This window comes from Convolutriloba macropyga, unplaced genomic scaffold (genome assembly GCF_964194025.1).
Source record: "Convolutriloba macropyga unplaced genomic scaffold, txConMacr16.3 SCAFFOLD_3303, whole genome shotgun sequence".
In the NCBI taxonomy this organism is placed as follows: Eukaryota; Metazoa; Xenacoelomorpha; order Acoela; family Convolutidae; genus Convolutriloba; species Convolutriloba macropyga.
This window is the reverse complement of record NW_027451552.1, coordinates 5697-28564: the sequence shown is the minus strand read 5'-3', so window position 1 is coordinate 28564 and position 22868 is coordinate 5697. Positions and strand designations below refer to the sequence as shown.

General features: G+C 39.8%; 2 protein-coding genes across 2 annotated transcripts; both read left to right on the top strand.

The window, feature by feature from the left end:
- Positions 1-18794: 18794 nt before the first annotated feature.
- On the top strand, positions 18795-20036 carry LOC142356781 (uncharacterized). Its single transcript, XM_075408577.1, has one exon. It carries the CDS (start codon positions 18795-18797, stop codon positions 20034-20036), a length of 1242 nt encoding a protein of 413 aa, XP_075264692.1.
- A 24-nt stretch (positions 20037-20060) lies between these two features.
- LOC142356780 (uncharacterized) lies at positions 20061-21833 on the top strand. Its single transcript, XM_075408576.1, has one exon. It carries the CDS (start codon positions 20061-20063, stop codon positions 21831-21833), a length of 1773 nt encoding a protein of 590 aa, XP_075264691.1.
- Positions 21834-22868: the final 1035 nt, after the last annotated feature.

Sequence of the window (22868 nt, the reverse complement as noted above, 5' to 3'; positions counted from 1 at the left end):
AGTTGTCTCCGTCGCAGCTCGTCTATTTCTTTCTCCCTCTCTTCCTGCAGTTGCTCCAGCTGCTGTTGAAGCAACCTTGTATCATTGTTGCCGTGTTTTGCCAAATTCGTGATAGCTTTATGTTGTAGTTGTAGCTTACCATAATCCTCTTGACACTTTTTTCGAGATCCGGCACTCTCTTTCTCTAGGGTTAGCCTCAAATTATTTTGATCACGTTGATTCTCATCCTTTTTTTCGGGAATTTGCCTTCGTAGGTTAGCCTCCCTCTTGGAATAAATATTGTCCAAGTGTGAGATAAGATGAGCCAATTCGTCCAGATGTCTGCTTTCCATGCCTTCCATCTCTTTTCGCTGCCTCAACAGTTCCTTCCATTCTTCTTCCTGCTTTCGTTTTTGCTGTTGTTTATACTCATCGAACTCTCTCTCCATTTGCATACGAAATCTGATTCTAGAACATAGATGTTCTCAATGGCCTATTTAGATTTAAATATAACAGTACGAAACGTTGGAGTCTTTCTACATCTTTTTTATATAATAATCTATTGCATTTAAACCTGAGATTAGGGATGGTGTACAATGTCTATTCGAACTTTTTGCATGACTCAACTAGTGAAGGAGACTGAATTGTAGGTTCCCGGGTCGAAGAAAAATTGGAAAAATATGTAAAAAAAGCTGTGAAAAGTTGTTTTTTTTTCACCACAAATTTCGTACATGCTTTCGCGGTGAAATGCGGTCAAATTATGTAACATCACCGCTATAGTAAGCGGTGAAATTACAAAACGTCACCGCATTTCACCGCCCTTAAAAGGGTTCGAACTCTCACCTCCTGAATGTCATGCACTTCTTCCATTGCGCAATCTCTCACTAACTTCTAGTAACTCTGTTTTGAATATAAATCAAATTCACTCTACTTTCTGTAAAACATGTGCAGTGAACTTTTGTAGAATCTAGAATTTTTAGCGGTGATACTGCATATTTTAGCAGCGAAATGTGGTGGTTTTTTGTAAGTTCACCGCTTACTCTAGTGGTGAAATTACATAAAATCACAGCTTAGAAAAAAAGAGTCTGAAAGATGTAAGATTAAGGGGTAATTTAAAGGGAGGGCTGAAAAATTACAATTCCTCCCTTGGTCCCCATTAATTTCTCTGCATTCACTGCTTATATCACAAAATATTAACACTTTTTTCTGCTCGCTGAATTTATGTAAGTTCACCAACAAGTTAGGCAGAGAATTTATGTAATTTCATTGCAATCACCGCTTATCTCACAAATGATGTTGAGGCTGAGCTTTCAAAATCTGCATAGGGAAATGCATCAGCTTAAAAGCAGAGATAGGGAAAACACTTTTGCAGTAGCGGTCTATTAGTCATATTGATAGTCCCAGTTTTATTTTTAGTTACTAGCTCAGTCAAAGTCACGTGATGTGGAGAAAAAGGAAGAAATAACCAAAGCAACACAAGAACACACAGCAAAAGCAGCCGCAGAAAACGGTTTTCTTCCTATGCATCAGCAAAATATTGCAAAAAAAATCTGACTGGAGCCGTAAAGAACGTGTTACTGTTTCTTGCGTTTAAATAATTCTTGAGCAGCAGTAACTTTTAACTGTGTCTTGTATTGACAGCATATTATTCGTTACTGTGTCTTGTATCTAAGACTTTAGAGCCGTAATTCAACTGTTACGTACCCCAGCTTCTGGTATTTTAACTTGTGAGTACAAATTTTTTGCAAAAATAGGTCTTAGACATATATCTTTGTCTTCAAATTGTTTTTCAATCGGATTGAACTCTAATAAATCCCGGAAAGAGATCCCGTATTGTGTGATGTGTAGCAAATTCAGTCCAATTTGATACTGAAAAAACTAAGATTAGCAAATAGTTACGAACTGAATTGTTATGTAACGGTAAGAAAAAAACAGATCTACAGTCACAAAAGCAAATTGCAAAAAAAAAAAACAGAATATCCGGAAAGATTTTGAACCACTAAGAACAAACTGGGGGTGTAAAACTTTCCTCGTCGCAACCAATTGAGAGAGCAGCCATTCCAATTGGTCCACCGACCCGGACAGTGGAATAAAAACTGGTGTCAAGTTATTGAAGAGATTCTTTTTAGCAGAGACTTTCCCTAAAGAAATGAGCTGCTGCTTAAATTACGAAACAAAATGACTCGATCACAGAGGCGCAACAACCTGGAAAAACAGATAAAGACATCTTCAGAGAAGCTATGACAATAAAAACGAAAAGGTTACGATATTATAAAGAACAAAGACCAGCCCAGTGAGCTCCAAACAGTTTATCAACAGATGCAAGAGATCAACAACTGATTTCAGCAACTGCTCGACAAACAAAGATGTTTAAATTCGCACCGCACAGATAAACATAAATTCTTCCAAAGCTTAAATAACGATTGGTTACGTTATAATCACGGAAAGGAAAGTATGTCAAATCTTCAAAGAATTCAGTTCTACAGAACAATGAAGCAGAACCACCTGCAGATAATTCACAGCCAGTAGAAAAAATCATTGTCTCTCAGTGGGGAACGGTATTGAAAACGAAGAAAACGGCTCAAAATCCTCAGGCTGGGAGTCAAAGAAAGCTGAGACACTTTCTGCGTTGGAGAGGGATTTTTCGGCCAAGCTTCGATTGAAGAAAATGGAAATTGAGATGAAAAGAAAGGAACTTGTGATGGAAATGCAACTTTTGAAGAAAACGATGTTTTAAACGTGGAATAACAAAAGAAAACCCTTGACATAAAGGACTTAGATTCAGACGATGGTGCTGCTCGGAGTATACGCAGTCAATTTCCATTCAGATGGAAGGAGAACAGAAAAAAGGGTGTGTTCTCATGACCGATCAGATTAATCTGAAAAAGCATACAACCCTAACTGCGCACGTTCTAAAAATGAACCTCAAACACATACCTACGAGTAATTTCTGATTAAGATTGGTCACGCAAACCAAGATCATCAAGTAGCGAGTGTCATGGTTTGACCTAGGTTCAAAAAAATTTTGTGTACGAGAAACCCAATGGCAGCAGTCAACTACCCAAGCTTAAATTAAGTTCTTTTTCCAGTAGTTCATTTGAGGTCAAGTATGTTTGTTGCTACTGTGCACCAACATAATATTCCTGACTCAGAGAAAATGAGCCAACTAAAAATGCTCTTAAGTGGCAATGCCAAGTCAGCGATATCAGGTATGGGTTATTCGGTTTCTTTCTACACTCAAGATTGGTCGCTACTGGAACGGAACTTTGGCCGTTTGCTTCTGATCGTTAACGCCCAATTTATTTCGATCACGTTGATTCTCATGATTTTTTTTTGGAATTCGCCTTCGTAGGTTAGCCTCCCTTTTGGAATAAAGATTGTCCAAATGAGAGATAATATGAGCCAATTCGTCCAGATGTCTGCTTTCCATGCCTTTCATCTCTTTTCGCTGCCTCAACAGTTCCTTCCTTTCTTCTTCCTGCTTTCGTTTTTGCTGTTGTTTTTACTCATCCAAGTCTCTCTCTATTCGCATACGAAATCTGATTCTAGAACATAGAAGTTCTCAATGGCTTATTTAGATTTAAATAAAACAGTACGAAACGTTGGAGTCTTTCTTCATCCTTTTATATAACAATCTATTGCATTTAAACCTGAGATTAGGGATGGTGTACAATGTCTACTCGGATTTTTTTGCATGACTCAACTATTGAAGCAGACTGAATTGTAGGTTCCCGGGTCGAAGAAAAATTGGAAAAATATGTAAGAAAAGCTGTGAAAAGTTGTTTTTTTTACCAAAATTTCGAACATGCTTTCGCGGTGAAATGCGGTCCAATTATGTAATTTCACCGCTATACTAAACATCAACGCATATCACTGCGCTTAAAAGGTTTCGGACTTCTCACCTCCTGAATGTCATGCTCTTCTTCCATTGCGCAATCTCTCACTAACTTCTAGTAACTTTGTTTTGAATATAAATCAAATTCACTCTACTTTCTGTAAAACATGTGCAGTGAACTTTTGTAAAATCTGCAATTTTTAGCGGTGATACTACGTATTTTAGCAGCGAAATGTGGTGGTTTTTTGTAAGTTCACCGCTGACTCTAGTGGTGAAATTACATAAAATCACAGCTTTGAAAAAAGAGTCAGAAAGATGTAAGATTATGGTGTAATTTTAAGGGAGGGCTGAAACATTACAATTCCTCCCTTGGTCCCCATTAATTTCTCTGCATTCACTGCTGATATCACACAATATTAACACTATTTTCTGCTCGCTGAATTCATGTAAGGTCACCAACAAGTTAAGCAGAGAATTTATGTAATTTCACCGCAATCACCGCTTATTTCACAAATAATGTTGAGGCTGAGCTTTCAAAACAAGGATAGGAAGATGCATCAGCTTAAAAACAGAGATAGGGAAAAAACTTTTGTATTAGTTTTCTATTATTAATATTGATAGTCCCAGTTTAAGTTTTAGTTACTAGTACAGTCAGAGTCACGTGATGTCGAGAAAAGGGAAGAAATAAGAAAAGCATCACAACAACACACAACAAAAGCAGCCGCAGAAAATGGCTTTCTTCCTATGCATCGGCGAAATATTGCAAAAATATTCTCACTTGAGCGGTAAAGAACGTGTTACTGTTTCTTGCGTTTAAATTTTTCTTACAATTAAATTGTAACTGTGTCTTTTATTGATAGTTCTTCTTGAGCAGTATATTATTCGTTACTGTGTCTTGTATCTACGACTTTGGAGCCGTAATTCAACTGTTACGTACACCAGCTTCTGGTATTTTAACTCGCGAGTACAAAATTGTTGCATAAATAGGTCTTAGACATATATTATTGTCTTCAATTTGTTTTTCAATTGCATGGAACTCTAATAAATAAAGAGATCCCATATTGTGTGATCTGTAGCAAATCCAGTCCGATTTGATACTGAAAAAACTAAAATTAGCAAATAGTTAAAAATTGAATTGTTATGTAACGGTAAGAACATAGCAGGTATACAGTCACAAAAGCAAACTGCAATAAAACAGAATATCCGGACAGATTTTGAACCATTCAGAACGAACTGGGCAATGTAAAACTTTCCTTGTCGCAACCGATTGAGAGAGCAGCCGTTGCACTAATTCTGCCGACCGGGACGGTGGAAAAAAAGCTGGTGTCAAATTATTGAAGAGATTCTTTGTACCAGAGACTTTCCTTAAAGAAATAAGCTAATGCTTAAATTAAGAAACAAAGTGACTCGATCACAGAGGCGCAAAAACCTGGATAAACAGATAGACATCTTCAAAGAAGCTACGACAAAAAACACGAAAAGGTTACGATATTATAAAGAACAAAGACCGGCCCAGTGAGCTCCAAACAGTTTATCAACAGATGCAAGAGATCGACAACTGATTTCAGCAACTAATAGACAAAAAAAGATGTTTGAATTTGCACCGCACAGATAAACATAAATTCTTCCAAAGCTTAAATATCGATTGGTTACAATATATTCACGGACAGAAAAGTATGTCAAATCTGCAAAGAAGTTCAGTTCTACAGAACAAAGAAGCAGAACCACCTGCAGATAATTCACAGCCAATAGAAAAAAATCATTGTTTCTCAGCGGGGAATGGTAATGAAAACGAAGACAACGACTCAAAAACCTCTGGCTGGAAGTCAAAAAGAAAGCTGAGTCAAAACTGGAAGTCAAAGAAAGCTGAGACACTTTCTGCGTTGGAGAAGGATTTTTCGGTCAAGCTTCGATTGAAGAATATGGAAATTGAGATGAAAAGAAGGAACTTGTGATGGAAATGCAACTTTTGAAGAAAACGATGTATTAAACCTGGAATAAGAAAAAGAAGCCCTTGACATAGAGGACTTAGACTCAGACAAAGATGCTGTTCCGAGTATACGCAGTCGATCTCCATTCAGATGAAGGAGACCAGAAAAAAAGATGTTCCCTTGGCCGATCAGATGAACTTGAAAAAGCATACAACCCTAACTGCGCACGTTCTAAAAATGAACCTCAAACACATACCTGCGAGTAATTTCTGATTAAGATTGGTCACGCAAACCAAGATCATTAAGTAGAGAGTGTCATGGTTTGACCTAGGGTCAAAAAAATTTTGTGTACGAGAAACCCAATGGCAGCAGTCAACTACCCAAGCTTAAATTAAGTTCTTTTGCCAGTAGTTCATTTGAGGTCAAGTATGTTTGTTGCTACTGTGCACCAACGTAATATTCCTGACTCAGAGAAAATGAGCCAACTAAAAATGCTCTTAAGTGGCAATGCCAAGTCAGCGATACCAGGTATGGGTTATTCGGGTTCTTTCTACACTCAAACTTGGTCGCTACTGGAACGGAAGTTTGGCCGTCTGCATCTGATCGTTGACGCCCAGTTTGAGACTTTGCGCAAACAACAGCCTAGAAAAGCTCACGATTCACATGCTCTAGTCATTTATTCAATAACGATAAGCAATTTCGTTAAAGTTTTGAAGCAAAAAAATTACAACGGCGACTTGCAGTGCAGTGCAACACTTTCTCTCGCGATAAAGAAGTTGCCTCCAAATCTTAAAGAAAAATAGTGGTTTTAATTCGACACGATTGCCAGGAAGATAGACCTGATCAGACTCTTCTTGAAAAGTGGTTAGAAGATTGGCATTCGTGCATGAAGGGTTTTCACCGTTTAAAGATGAACGCAAAGAAGACAAACGAAGTATCAGAGCAGATAAACGGTTCTCCAAGACATCAATCTTTAGTGCAAATTTCAATGTAAAAAAAGCCAGCACAAAGCGATCAATGTCCTCTAGAGGACGGACGGCAAGAATTGTGTTTGGAACTGCCACGTTTTTAAAAACATGAATAATAACGATTGATATAATGCAGTGTGGAAGTAACTCTGTTATGGATGTCTGGGAAAAAAACAAACGATCAACGATAGCAAAGTCAACGCGTGCGCTATAAATGGATGCACCAAAAAGCACAACCGATTGCTACACTCGGAAAACCCAACGGACGGACGAGGGTAATCACGCAGTCAACGTAAGTGCTGCATCAAAAAAGGAAAGTAACGAAGTTACCAGCTTTCTTCAGATAGTTCCCGTCTCAATCCAGAACGGGCGCAACCGACTAAACACATATGTTTTCCTCGATAGTTGATCAACGGTATCATTCATCGATCAAAACATTCGGGACAACTTCCAAAATCGAGGTACAGATGCTAAGCTTAATATAGCTTGCATTCACGGCACAAAGGATCTGAAGTTCAAAAAGGTTCCTCTAACTAAAGGTTCTTATGACTACAACAAACTGAAACAGAGTTTCAGCCACTTATATGTACTTCCAAACAGAAGTTTCATTTGATTGAAGATGGCATCATTCTCGGTCAAGATGCCTATGAACTACAAAAGGCAGTAGACTACAAGATAGGAACACGAAATGAACCTGTCGCTGTCCTGACGGAGTTAGGCTGGGTAGTCAGTGGATCCATGAAGGTTAAAAGAGGACGAAATAGTTTTTATTTCGTCAGCACAGAAGACGTGAAAATGGCAAAAACATTCAATCCTGTTTGGACATAGAAACCTATGCTTCCAAAACAAATGTTGTAAGTCAATCAAAGAAAAAGCAACAAGCTCAACAATCCCTGGAGTGAACCAGAACTCAATCTTCCAAACAACTACGGCTCAGCCCTAGGTCAACTCTGCTCACTGGAAAGAAGATTCCAACGAAACCAAAATTTGAAAGAATTGTATCAACAGTCAATTGATACAAATGTTGAAAAGGGATTTGGAAAGATCCTAGGTAAATCAGAAATCAAAGGAATTTTTGGAAAGGAATGGTATTTGCCACACCATCCAGTGTTTAACCCAAACAAGCCAGGTAAAAACTGCCGTTTTTAGAACGCTGCAGCAAAAAACAAAAAAATATGCCTAAATGACAAGTTGTTAGCCGGATTGATCTACTACACGGATTGATCGGAAGAATCTTTCGATTTCGGAAAGGACCAATAGCCCTAACCGTGGATGTTGAATCAATTTTTTTGCAAATGCGGGTTCCTGAACAAGATAAAAGCTGATTGAGATTCCTGTGGCGACCAACAATGGACGAACTTGTGAGGGTTTACGAGTATCAACTTCAAGTTTTTGGGGCAAATAGTTCACGAACATGTGCAAATTTTGCTCTAATGCAAGCTGCATTTGACAATGAGGACAATTATTGCAATTCCCGCAAAAGCAATTTAAAACAATTTCTACATGGATGCTTTCATGAAGTCAGTCGACACTCCTGAAGAAGCAATCAATGTTTTCAAACAAATGCAACCTCTTCTGTCAAAACATGGACTCAAACCGAAAAAGTGGATCACCAACGACAATAAAGTGACCGAAGAAATCCCTGGGGACTTGAGATCAATCAGCGACACAAAGCAAGTGGAAGTGGGACGCAATAGGGGGGATCGTCCGTGCTTGGACTTCAGTGGACTGTTACTGAAGATAGTTTAAAAGTTTGCATGGGTACTAGCGAAGAAGTTGAAAGCCCAATCACCCAGAGGAAGATATTATCTCTAGTTTTATCAGTGTTTGATCTTCTTTGACTGTTTGCACCATTCATTGTTCAAATGGGACGATTCCTTGAGGGCATCGGGACAGTAAATGGGCAAAATGGGGACAACTCAGTGGAGCCTAACTAAGAAGAGGAGTTTTGAAATGGAAAGACCAGCTTCCAGAAGTAGCAGCAACCAGCATTGATAGGAGATACTTCAGCATAGCCAAGAACAAATGGGAACTTCATGTGTTTGCCGACGCATCTGAAGACACAAAGTGCGCAGTGGCCCACCTTCGTTCAAAGCCCAAGGAATACTCAGCAGACTTAGCATTTGTAGTCGGAAAGTGCAGAGTCGCACCGATGGGACACCCTTCGATACCACGTTTGGAATTACGTGCGGCAGTCATGGAAGTGAGGCTGAAAGAACGGATAGTTAAAGATCACGAAACCAAGATTCGAAGCTGTAACTTCTGGACAGACTCTACTACTGTTCTGCAATTGATAAACAGTTCTCACCGCAAACAACAACTGTTTGTAGCGAACGGAGTTGCGGACGTTTTAGATAAATCGGATGCTTCACAATGGAATCATGTGAATGGTATCAACAATCCAGCCGACCTCGGGACAAGAGCCATCGAGGTTGATCAACTAAAAAAAAGTGAATGGCTCACTGGGCCGGCCTGGTTGAAGCAACCAGATAACGAATGCTCTGAGCAGTTGGAATTACAATTCGCCTCTAACTAACAAAATGACGAACAAACGGCCTTTGTAACTACAACCAAGGAAAACGAACTAATCGTTCAATGTGAACGATTTGGCAATTTTAACCGTCTGATAAATACAATGGCATATGTGCAGCGAGCATTAGCAAAACAATACCGCCAACAAAGGTAATTGGTGTTGAAGAAAAAGAAATGGCCAGAGCAACCATTTTCAAAATACTACAGAAAGAAGAGTTTGCTGAAGCAATGAAGTCTCTGAAGGCTGAGAAAGAAACACCAAAAAAGATCAGAAACCTTCAATCTTTAGCACTTGTTGACCAGCAAGGACTCATTTGTGTCCAGGGCAGAAAAAACCAACTGAACTTCAAAACAAAGCATCCAGCACTGTTACATTGGAAACATCATGTAGTTGAATTATTTTTGCAAAAGGAACACAGAATAGTTATCACAAAGGCACTGAACATGTCAGAAATTTAGTTCAGCAGAAGTTATGGATCCTAGGCATTCGAAATGCTTTGACATCAATCAAAAACAAATACATTACGTGTCGAAAAGGAACAGCCCCAACAAAGACACCATTAATGGGAGATCTACCTGAAGAACGATTTGTCGCATCAACATTGTTCTCGAATGTGGGCGTAGACTATTTAGGATCACTCAGAGCAAAGACTGGTTGAAGAAACGAGAATTGTTGGTGCCGCTTTTTCACGTGCCTTACTGTGAGCTCCATGTATATAGAAACTGTTCCAAAGCTGGACACTGATATTTGTTTGAAAGCATATTTGCAATTCATTGCACGAAGAGACAAACCAGTAAAAACGATTAGCGATAACGGGACCAACTTCATTGGAGGCGAAAGTGAATTGGCATAGTACATAGCAGCATTGAAAAAGGAGCAAATTGAAGAACCTCTGATTAAACAAGAAATAAGACGGAAGTTCAACTTACGTGCCACACCACATTTTGGTGGTGTGTGGGAAAGAGTGGGCAGAAGTTGCAAGAAGGCAATGTACGCAGTGGTGGGCAATCAGACAATTACTGAAGATGTTCTCTCAACCACAATTTGTCTTGTTGAGCAAACATTGAATGCTAGAACATTGACGACATTCAGTTCTGACGTAACCAATTTTGAAGCCATTACCCCAAACCACTTTCTGATTGGTAAAAAAAACATTTGTCTACCATATTTACCATATTTTTACTCTTTCGAAAAACACAAGGTTACTCGAATATCATCTGGGAGAGAGTTCGAAAGGAAAATCTACCAACTTTGAACAGTCGAATCTCACAGGAATCTTGACAAAGGTGATCTTCTTTGGCTGGTCGAAGATAGTACCAACCGAGGATTTTACAAACTTGGTTGAGTACCAGAAACCATCAAAGGTTCTGACGGAGCAATTCGATGGGCAACGGTTCAAACGAAAGACTGAGTCTAAAGGAGGCCTGTTGTGAAACACGCTCCAGTGATACCGTTTGACGAAGATGTTTTAACAAAGGAAAACAGGGCCGAAGATGTTGGGGCTGTGCTGTCACAACATGTACCGGCATAAAAACAGAGTTAGGGAAAACACTTTTGTCTTAGTTGTCTATTAGTCATCGTGGTAGTCCCAGATTTAGTTATAGTTACCAGTACAGTCAGAGTCACGTGATGTGGAGGAAACGGGGTCAATAACAAAAGCAACACAACAACACACAGCAAAAACAGCCGCAGAAAAGGGGCTTTCTTCCTATACATCAGCGCAAAGTATTGCAAAGTTAAAATGATTTCAGAAGTAAGGAACGTGTTACTGTGTCTTGCGTTTAATTTATTCTTGAGCAGTAATTTGTTACTGTATCTTGTATTGAAGGTTATTCTTCAGCAGTATATTAATTGTTACTCTGTCTTGTATCTACGAATTATTGGAGCTGTATTTCAAATGTTACGATCCCAAGCTTCTGGTATTTCAATTTGTGAGAACAAAAGCTAAAACCATCATTAGTCTTAGTTTAAATATTTTTTGCATAAACAGGTCTTAGACCTATATTTTTGTCTTCGATTTGTCTTTCTATCGGATTGAACTGGTATACATAAAGCGATCTCGTATTGTGTGATCTGTAGCAATTGGAGTCCAGTTCGATACTGAAAAAACTAAGATTAGCAAATAGTTACGAACTGAATTGTAATGCAACGGTAATAACATAGCAGATATACAGTCACAAAAGCAAACTGCAAAAAAATATATCAGGACAGATTTTTTACCACTTAGAACAAACTGGGGGGTGTAAAACTTTCCTCGTCGCAACCGATTGGGAGAGCAGCCTTTACACATAATTTGGACCGTTTTTTCAGAGTATTGAGTTTTTGTAGATTCACCGCTAAAATCAGTGGTCAAATTATGTAATTTCACCGCTACTAGGCAGTAAAGTTTTTTTCACCGCATTCACAGCCTGATTTATGTTTTTTTAACGCATTCACCGCTTAACATACAACATTTCCAGCATTCACCGCTTATCTTAAATAACTTTCCGTTAAATGGCTGTAACACCTCGAACTGGGTCGATGTGCCAGACCGAAATTCGATATTTCTAGATCCAAATGAGCGCACAAGGGAGTTGTCGTGCGTTCAAAATTACACTGTCTGGAAACACGAATGAAAGCACGAAAGTCTGGACATAGACAATTTTGAACGCACTATAGTCTGGACACAGACAACTTTGAACGCGTGAAAGTCTGGACATAGACAAATTCGAACGCACGAAATTCTGGGCACAGACAACTTTGAACGCACGAAAGTCTGGACATGGGCAACATGTTATAACTGTTTCCAAAAATGCAGTTTTGCTTTTAGAGTTTGTGTTCTAATAAAATGTTCCAAGCGCTCAATACTAAAACTAATGATCCTAGAGTGTTTCAAATTGCGCTGAATTTTGACATTTCCAGTGCTAAACCCTATTAGACAAATGCACAGTTCTTGTGTGCAACTTTTCCACAAAGATCCCCGAAAATAGGGGGGTCTATCATTGTTGTTATCTATTTGTTATAATGTTTTTGTTTTTGCAATTGTTTAAGAAGTTTGTCGACAAATTAGTTTGTGTACCGAGAAGAATATATTACCTGAAAATGGTTGGCCGGATTTTTAATATAATCCAACATGCTTTGAAACTAGTTTATTTAGGTTAATTTGGGGTCAATTTTGCTTGCTGCTCTTCAATTCTTTATCTGCTTTTTACTCAAAGTGGTTGCAAATAAAATCATAAGGCTGGGTGGCGTTTCACATTTCTACTCTCTTTACACACAATGAGATTCTGTAAATTAATTGTTATGCAGAACTTCATAAAATAAAACTTTGCTAAATAGACGTTTTTTGCATTCAATTACTCAGTGATTTTAGCAGAGTCTTTTATGTTTTTTACATGGATCTTTATAACTTACAATATGCGGCCTTTGATTTTTCTAATTTCGTTTCCCCTACTAAACGTTAAAACAAAATCAGTACTGAATAGGAACGAAGTTCAAAAATATTCAGTACTGATCCAGAGTCTGATTCAGGTCACATTTTGCCCTAAATTTGTGTGATTCAGATTCCAATCAAGACTCTGACGTTTCTGTAATTCAGCCTCTGAACCACGCTCTGAATCGGACTCTGATTTTTCTCCGAATTAGGAAAAACATAACTGAGTTTGTGAGCCAATTAGATTTTACCACTACTTTCGCTCTCAGGTCATTAAAAATCTAATTCAATTTAAAACCTGTAGAAATTGAAAAAGTTATAACACAGCTGTCAGAAATTTTCTCAAGGTGAATAAAAACTGCCTTTTGGGGTTTTTCAGAATACTCTGCGTGTTTTTTACACTGCTCCATGCTCATTCCGGGCTGGGCGCCTGTAGTGGAGAAGTTATGGAAATGAACTATAGGAAAACTGGTATAACACGGTAAAAACCATGCTTGCACAAACTTCCAAAACAAAAACAGAACAAACATTAAAACAACTCCAAAAAACCAAAAAGTCCCATAAACCAGAAAACTGGAAAGAAGCAATATTTCATAACACCACTAATACCTATCATAAAACTGATTATGGAGAAATTTGCAAACTCTTTATATAATGACAACTGTTTTCAAATGAGTATATACTGAACCCATCTTTTACAGATTAACAGTTCACACAGCCCCTACAGCCGGTCTTAACTTTGGGTACAGTTGCCGGCATTTTGTTCCAAAAGCTAATAAAAACGAATAAAAAACGATCAAAAATTTTTTGTGTTTCTCATTCGGGTTGAAACACTTCCTAATCAGTACTGATGTTCTCTTAGTGTCAGGCACGGGTTTTTAATGTAACATCATGGCATCCTAATGTGGTGTACTGTTAAAGGTTGAATCAAATATTATGTCCTCTAAAACTGCTGAAGTAAAGATTTATCGACAAACTGTTTTATAAAGTAGTAACTATTATCACAGACATTTCATTCTTTGTATCGATGGATCAAACTGCCTAACTGTTCACTTCAGTTCTAAAGTTTTCTTACATGCGCAGTAATAAGATAAATATTCACATGATTTGTCAAAAAAATGAGTCTCAAATGTTCCTGTGTTGCCTTAACCATTCAATCTACTCACGAGCACTGAACAAAAAGTTTAGGTAATAAGTCTTCAATAACTCTAGAGGAACGAAATTATTAATGATCATTGATTTCCCGTGCCGAACTGCAAGTGTAAATCAATTCTGGTCAATTGTAAATGCAAGTCGCTCATCTAATATTTTTTTCTCGCCTTCAACTTTGAAATTTGCTTCTTTTAAGTGTATATTAAAGGCTCAAAACATAAAGCTCAACACTCATGGTGGCACAGAAAGCAGAAGAAACGTCTAGGAAGAGAAAATGGCTGATTCGATCCCCTTACCGAACTTCATTTTTGCACTTGGCCCAAGTCTGACCATTGTAAAATCAGAATGAAGGCAAGTTTGACGAGAAAATTAATGACGAGGAATTGCATTTACACTACCCCAGTACGGAAACGAACTTGGAGTTAAGTACGGGTTAAATAACTCTTGAGCATAATTTTTGACGCTGATAGCAAAAATGCTAGACATTAATTTGAATGATGCAAAATTCAATTCTTAATTACACAGCAAACTTTTTATTATTTGTTTCTGCAAGCTGCATTACAGAGCGTTTCAAAGCTGTAGGAAACTATTGACATTTTTCAAATACAAGTACCTGTTGTAAACGGTCCGTAACCGTTTAGCCCCCCAATACTTCCCCTTGTTATTTAGTTCAAATTTATTGAGTTCATATTCATAATCGCTGTAAAAGTCATATCTTTAACTTTGATTTTTCATGACTTTCAATGCCAAACCTTTTTATTCATTATCATACATGAGTTTCATCGTGCCACACTTAACTTTGATAGTAAATGCGGGTATAAACCACACCTTTGTAAGCCATTATTTAACAAGCATACAAGCTTATAGAAGAACATACAGCAAAATAAACTCTTGAAAATCAGTCGTTGTCTCTGAAAGCGGATCAGACTAAAGAAAAGATAACAAATTTTGGCGCATCCTCGGTTTTAAAACCGAACCATCGACTCACAATACAGAGACAACTTAAAATTTCTGACTTGTAGTTTTTCACTAAAACTTTAAAAAATCCCACCACCTAGCTGAATTAAACGTGCTATAGATTTTTTCCATCTGATACTTTAACACTTCAAATTTCTAGGCTCTCAGGCTTTCTAAGTAGGTTACAGTTCGATGACCTTCCCCCTGCATCGTTCATTGCACTCCGAACATTATGATGCAATCCGCTCAATGCAGTTCTCTAGTCCATGCGGCTAGAGGTCCCACATTTGCTAATAAGATTGACTGGGGCCTGAGTGGGTGAGGCTGCGGGTTCTCTTTTGAACCAACGCACAGGCTGACGACGGGGATAGTCGAACATATACATAGGTAGCAAAGCCTGATCTTTCTTAGACTATAGCACGTTCTAGTTCAGCTAAAACTCTCTGACCCTAAGTCTAGCGAAAGAGCATTTAAAATTTCAGGGTTTGATTAAGCCCTTCTTACATTCAAACAGATACTCTAGCTGATTCTGATTTACAGTTTTGCACCTGCTGACACGCAAGTGCAAAAGTTTTTGTTTCTAGGCACAAAATTTTCTAAAAGGTAAAACAGTATCCTCCCCAGGTTAGGGTGTTTCTTTGCGACCGTGATCAGACAAAACCCTCCCCACAGCGCAAAGCGTGCATAATATAATTTAATAAAAAACAGCATTCAAGCAAGATTTGGTAAAACATACGACTACCAAACCATTAATAGCTGTCCACAACAGCAGTATAAATAGCATTCAAGTTATTTTTAGATACAAAAAAACAATTAATAAGCGTTCCAACAACATTTTAAGTGCTAACTAAAAGTGCAGTGACTCATAACACTCATAGTGCAATAACTTTTTTGTGAATGTCATCGCGCAACCATAAACAAAGTAACCATTAACCAATGAGAAAAGCCAGAACCATGTCAAGCAAAACCAAACAAAGTCAACCTCCAAGGCTCAACTCATGCTACTCTTGAAGTTCAAAGTCATTGAGTGGGAAGCAGCACAAGACCTAGTCGACGAACAAATGCAACAAACAGAAGCAGCAACAGACCTCCAAGAGCTCGTTGACGAACTTCGACAGCAAAAAGCGGAGCTTGATCGCATGTGTAACGAGCTCATAGAACAGCAGTTGACACAAGAAGAGTTCGACACTGTTGCTGCAGAGCCTGCACGGAGAAATTGCAAATGGCTGAGAACCAAACAAAAAGTTAGAGTGCTTCATTGGTCAAACCATCAAAAGTTCATCTCTTCCGACACCTCCTCGGAAGAACCCAACAAAATACGCAGCAAGGTTGTTGTTTCAGGAAGCAGACGTAAACAACCAAGCGGAATGAGACGTAAAACGCCGATGCAAAATGCAGGTGAAAACGCTGAGAGCTGGGATGAGGTGTTCAGTTCTGATGACCATGATGGTGTACCGTTCAAAAACAGTCATCGTGATCTTCAAAAAGAAAGAACAATTGTAGAAAAATACAATGCTCAGCAACAGAAACCAAAAGAGAACAGTGAGATACAGGAGCATCGCAGCTTCAGTGAAGATGCAAAACAGGTTCAGAGTTGCCCGATTGTTGATGTGAATGTTCCAAATCAAGGTTTTGCTACCCTCAATATTTCTAGCGATCAACCATCAGACACTGTGTACTGGAATTCCGGTACAGCAACCGGATTTCAACATCAAGCAATGCCTGACAAATTCACTCAAACTTTTGCAGACAATCACTATCCGCGGGATCAGCAGCAGTCACGTCATTTGCTCGGTAGTCAAATGGATCACTCATTCCCAGAGACAAACAAAATGATGAACGCTCCCAACGGAGAAACCAACCGTCACTTCAATTTCATGCCACAACAGTTTTCTGAGCAACAGTTCCAACAACGACCCCACAGTTCTGAATGGACCAACCATCAAGTAATGGTGAATGCGTTCAGTCTATCAAAGATTAGTCTTGACCATTTCTCAGGCGATCCTTTGATGTGGCATCAATGGTACAGCTTTTTCAAGTCAACCATTCACGACAATCCAGCTCTTTCAACTGTTCAGAAAATGACATACTTGCAAAACTCGGTAACTCACAACGCAAAAGACTTCATCTGTGGTTACTCTTACAACGGAGACTTCTATTAGGAGGCACTTCAGGAACTCATCAGAAAGTTTGGAAAGCCGCAGCATGTTGTGAGTGCGTACCTCACACAACTTGAACAATGGCCTAGGACCAGAATGGATGATCCAAGCAGCTTTGTAAGTTTTGCGTCCTTCCTCAGACGTTTGGTACAGACCTTTCGACTTCACCATTTTCAATCGGACCTGAAAGCTTCTGCGGTAGTTAGAGTTGCCAAGGAGAAGTTGACAACACCAATGACGATTCGCTGGAATCAACATGTAAGGAGTATGAGAATAGAGCAGCCAAATCTGGCTGACTTTGCAGATTGGATAAGCACATATGCAGAGGCTTGCGAGGATGTCTCTCCACAAAGACCACACAGGACAGACCGGGTTGAACGACCTTCCCAAGGCCAGAAACACTCCAATATAGTTCTTCAAGCCAGCTCAAATTGTCAACTATGCTCTGGGGATCACAACCTTGGTCGCTGCAAAGAATACCTGAGCAAGTCTGTAGCTGACCGTCAGCAATTGGGGAGGCATCACAACTTCAGTGTCAATTGCTTGAAGAGACATGAGAGTGGATTTTGCAAATCAAAGATTCGATGTCTTGTAAACAGATGCGTTGGGTTTCATCATTCAACTCTCCATCGAGACGAGTTCAGGACTTTGCAGAGGAGTGATTTCCAAGCAACGAGTAAAGGGGGATTTCAATCCAGGAACAACCCGGTGCAGTCAAACTACGGTAGAAACTTCAACCATACAACGTCTCAGCTTTCGTCAACAACCAGTAACACGCCAAATACCAACAACAGAAGGGGATACAATCAAAACAGTTTCAACCCTCGTAATCCAAGCTATGGAAACAACAACTCGCAGCAAACTGCCAATCAGCAACACATCAATCCCCAGCAAACTAATGACAGAAGTAACACTCACTTTCAATCAGTGACTAGCAACGAACTGAATGATGATTCATCAAAACTTCCACGGGTGCAAAACCACACTTGTAGCAGAAATCGGGAACCCACATGGGTCAGAGCTTTTATTCGACTACAGGCAATACCAGTCACGCTCTTCTACAAAGACTTCAACATAGAGACCTTCGCACTTTTGGACAGTGGAAGTGATAATACACAGATCACACAAAACATTGCTGATGCTCTTCGGATTAGAGTCCCCAAAGATATAGAACTTCCTCTAGCTTCACTACATGGGGAGCACACAGTGACAACAGCTGATGTCATGATTGGAATTGGTTCACTTCACAGCTCAAAACCGGTGACAAGTCTTCCTGTGTACGCAACCTCAATTGAGCAGTTCCAGATGCCAATTGTGCCCGCAGAAATGTTGAGTAGACTTTGTAGAGACCATGATCATTTGGCAGAAATCAACTTCCCACAAATTCGTGACAACAAAATTGGAATACTCATAGGGGCAGATGCTTTTCTGGCTACTCTTCCAAGACATTTCACTACCGGCAAACCAGGAACACCCTACGGAGTCAACACGCTGTTAGGATGGACTTTGACAGGCCCTGTGCCACAAGAGTACTTTCAACCAAACCATAAAGGAGGCAGCAACCACAACATCACTCTTTTCAACCATCTCAAGCAAGGTAGTGACGACCCGGACGAAAATCTTCTACATCTTTTTTGGACCTTTGAAGGTGTCAACTTTGGTCAGGGTTCTACGAAGGGACACAATGAAGAAGACCAGAAGGCAATAAAGACTTTGGCAGAGACCACACATCACAACGGGGAAAGATATGAGATTGGACTCCCTTGGGAGAAAACGTCAGGCTACCCAACAACTATTTCATGGCAAGGGTTCAGTGGCACGCCCTGCAGAAGCGATTAGAGAGAGACAACCAACTGAAACAGAGATATATGACCACTATCTTTGATGATATGGATAAGGGATACATAGCAGCTGTTACGAACCAGGATGCAAAGAACATTTGGTACCTACCGCATCATCCCGTCATCAACAAGCAAAAACCAGACAAGATAAGACGAGTGACAATTGCAGCCTCAAAATACAAAGGGGTTTCTTTGAACGATGCACTGCTAACGGGACCGGACCTTTTGTGCAATCTACATGGACTTCTTCTACGGTTTCGTCAGTACAAGGTTGCAGTAACAGCAGACATAGAGGCTATGTTCATGCAAGTTGGAATCAGAGAAGAAGACCAAGATGCTCTCCGTTTTTTGTGGAGCGACAATGATCAGGAGAGGAAATCCAAATACCAACGACGCATTTTTGGAGCAACATGTTCTCCTGCCTGCGCAATTTTTGTTTTGCAAAAGTGCGCCAACGATAACAGACAAGAACATCCAAAAATCTTTGACTCAATCACAAAACAATTCTACATGGATGACTTCATTCAAACATTCTCAACAGAGGAAGAGGCATCAAATACAGCGACTAAGCTGAAACATGTTCTCAAAACAGGGGGATTCAACCTCACCAAGTTTCTCAGCAATAACCCTGCTGTGCTGGAAAAGATTCCAGAGGAAGACAGAATTGGAGTTCTAAAGTTACAAAGGATACTTGGTCAAACATGGAACCCTGAATCCGACCAACTTCTTTTTGCGAAACCCAAACTGAGCTGTGAAAGAGATAATATCACACAGAGAAAGCTTCTCTCAATGGCTGCTTCTTTGTTTGATCCCATTGGAATAATTTCGCCTTTTGCAATTCGACTGAGATGCATCTTGCAAAAAGTCGTCAAACAAGGACACAATTGGGACCAGCTACTATCAAAGGAACACTACGACGAAATTCAGCAATGGATGGAAGACTTCCTGAATATGCCTTCAATTAAAATCCCCAGATGTCTAGTTCCCAACGTCGATGGAACTCACGAGTTGCACACCTTCACAGACGCTTCACTTTCAGCAGTATCAGCAGTGGTGTACCTGAGGACAATCTCCGCTGACGGCTCAATAGCTACCCACTACGTCATCAGCAAGTCCAAGGTGGCACCAATTAAACAGATGAGCTTTCCCAAATTGGAGCTCGAAGCAGCTACACTGGGAGCAGAACTAGCAGGCTTCTGTGAGACCGAGATGACAATAGATGTGAAGAGAAAAAAATTTTGGTCCGACAGCACAGCAGTACTCAGCTAGATCAAATCAAAGGATCGACAGAAGATGTACATCGCTAATAGGCTCAACAAAGTTTCTGAGAACTCAAACAAAGACGACTGGCGACACGTACCAGGAAAAATGAACCCGGCTGATCATAGTACCAGAGGTCTAGCTCCATGCGATCTTCGAAAATTGTGGATAACAGCACCTTCTTTCCTGATCAAACCTGAGAGCGAGTGGACATTCTCCAGTGACAAAACAGCTCAAACATACGCCACTCAAGTTGATGTCAAGACCAGTGAAAAACCGTTGGTAGATCCAAACAGATTTTCAAATTGGCCTAGACTCCTTGGCACAATTAGAACAGTGTTTCGAGCAGTGCGCGTACTGAAGAGGTTGATTAAACGTTACGTACCTTGCGACCTGGATGACTTCGCGGCTGACGAAAACAAGGCTCGGAGCTTTCTCTTGAGGATATCTCAGTCCACACAATTCAAGGACACAGTTTCTCGACTTCAAAGTGGACTACCCCAAAACAAGAAGGACAAACTATTACCATATACACCTTTTCTGGATAGCGACGGACTACCTAGGGTTGAGGGACGAATTCAGAAATCTGGATTGCCTTTTCAGAGCAAACATCCGGTGATACTCCACAGCAAGTGCAGAGCTGCCAAACTGCTTATTGAGAAAGCACATCATGATTGCGGGCATCATGGAAGTGAACATGTTCGAGCACATATCCAAGCAACGTTCATGATAGTTGGAATTCGCAGAGCTCTAAGAACTTTAGGGAAGTACTGCTTCATCTGCAGACGCTGGCGAGCAGACAATGTCAGTCCAAAGATGGCTCCTCTACCAAAATCTCGTTTTCCGGAGCACTCCAAACTCTACACATTTGTGAATACTGGAATGGACATGTTCGGTCCCTTTCACATTGAAAAATCCAGAACCCAGACAGAACTCAATTATGTCTGCATGTTTACATGCTTGGTCACACGAGCAGTACACTTGGAAGTTTGTGAGGACCTCTCTACTGACTGTCTACTAATGGCTATTCGACGTTTTGTATCCAGACGAGGATACCCTGATGTCATTGTTTCGGACAACGGGAAAAACTTTGTTGGAGCTAACCAGGCAATGAAACTCAATTTTCAGGAAAACTACATACCAGACAACAATTACATACGTCTCCAGCTGGCCCAACAGAACATCCAATGGACGTTCAACCCACCTCTGGCACCGCACTTCGGAGGGGTTTGGGAACGACTTATCCAGTCGGCTAAACGAAGCCTACTTGTTGTCCTCGGAAGCCGCCGACTAAACTTTTCAGTCTTACATACAGTCGTAGCGGAGGCAGAAGGAATTCTTAATTCACGCCCACTGACGCATGTTGGGAGCACTTTGACCGACGAGGAACCATTAACACCGAATCATTTCTTGATGAGAAGACGCTACTTCTGTCTAAAACCTCTGGCAAACAACAGTACCCGGTTTTCAATTAAAGACTTCAAGGAGTCACAGACCATTTTGGACCACTATTGGTCTCGTCTTCTCAAAGAATTTGTACCGGAACTTAACAGACGGACAAAATGGCAGCAAGACAAAGCTGAGCTCAAGGAAGACGATGTTGTTTGGCTCTACAAAGATTTTACACCCCGAGGAATTTGGCCCATTGGTCGGATCGTCAAAGCACATGTGAGTAGAGATGGAGTGGCAAGAAGCTTCGACATCAAGACCAGTACTGGCATAGTGCAACGTCCCGCAGTGAGATTGGGCAAAGTGTTTGAAACTGATAATGATTCTTCTTCTTCGTTGGCCGCGGAGGGTGAATGAATACTCCTTCAATCATGCCAATTTGATGCATAAAACTCACTTAAGCGGAAACTTTTGAGGCAGTAAATTTGAATTTCTGATGTCAATTATTTTGTTCTTTTCTGATAAACTTAATTGCTAAGTTTTGTTGTTGCTTGCCGGAGTGTAAACAGTCCGTAACCGTTTAGCCCCCAAATCCTTCCCCTTGTTATTTAGTTCAAATTTATTGAGTTCATATTCATAATCGCTGTAAAAGTCATATCTTTAACTTTGATTTTTCATGACTTTCAATGCCAAACCTTTTTATTCATTATCATACATGAGTTTCATCGTGCCACACTTAACTTTGATAGTAAATGCGGGTATAAACTACACCTTTGTAAGCTATTATTTAACAAGCATACAAGCTTATAGAAGAACATACAGCAAAATAAACTCTTGAAAATCAGTCGTTGTCTCTGAAAGCGGATCAGACTAAAGAAAAGATAACACCTGTCAAGAATTGTTTTAAAGAAAATGCTCAAGTAAATTTGATCTATTCTGCTCTTTGGCATCAAATGTTTTGAGATCTTTCTGAAGGAATTGACATGCTTTCCGAAAAGTACTAATTTGGTTGTTTTTTTCCCAAAAACAATATTATAAATATAAACTTGCAAATCAGAAGCGCTCAAACAAAAAAAAAACACGTTACCTTTCATTTTCACTTTCGTCTCTAAGGTGTTTCATATCCTGCAGCTGCTGTTCTTGTTGAGCGATTGTCTTTTTCAACTTTGCATGTTTTGTTTGTACGTTCTGAACCATGTTAGTTGTCAGACTCGGCGCGTCGAACAACATATTTCTTAGAGCTGCAACCGAGTCTTTGAAGCTGTTCTTCTCCAGTTCATCCTTGTCTTGATGCCAAGCATCCAAATGTAGATATCGTATCCCACTACATTTAGGGAACTTTTGCTCCAAAGTTTTGATGTATTTCCTTGCTCTCTCGTCTTCAGTTAACTTCGATATTTTTAGTCGAAGTGCCTGACTTTCGCTGTCCATTCTCAAGCGAGTAAAAATCAC

Excerpts from the sequence above, each read along its gene's own strand:
- LOC142356781 (XM_075408577.1), top strand. The coding sequence starts at position 18,795 with ATGACCACTATCTTTGATGATATGGATAAGGGATACATAGCAGCTGTT.
- LOC142356780 (XM_075408576.1), top strand. The coding sequence starts at position 20,061 with ATGTACATCGCTAATAGGCTCAACAAAGTTTCTGAGAACTCAAACAAA.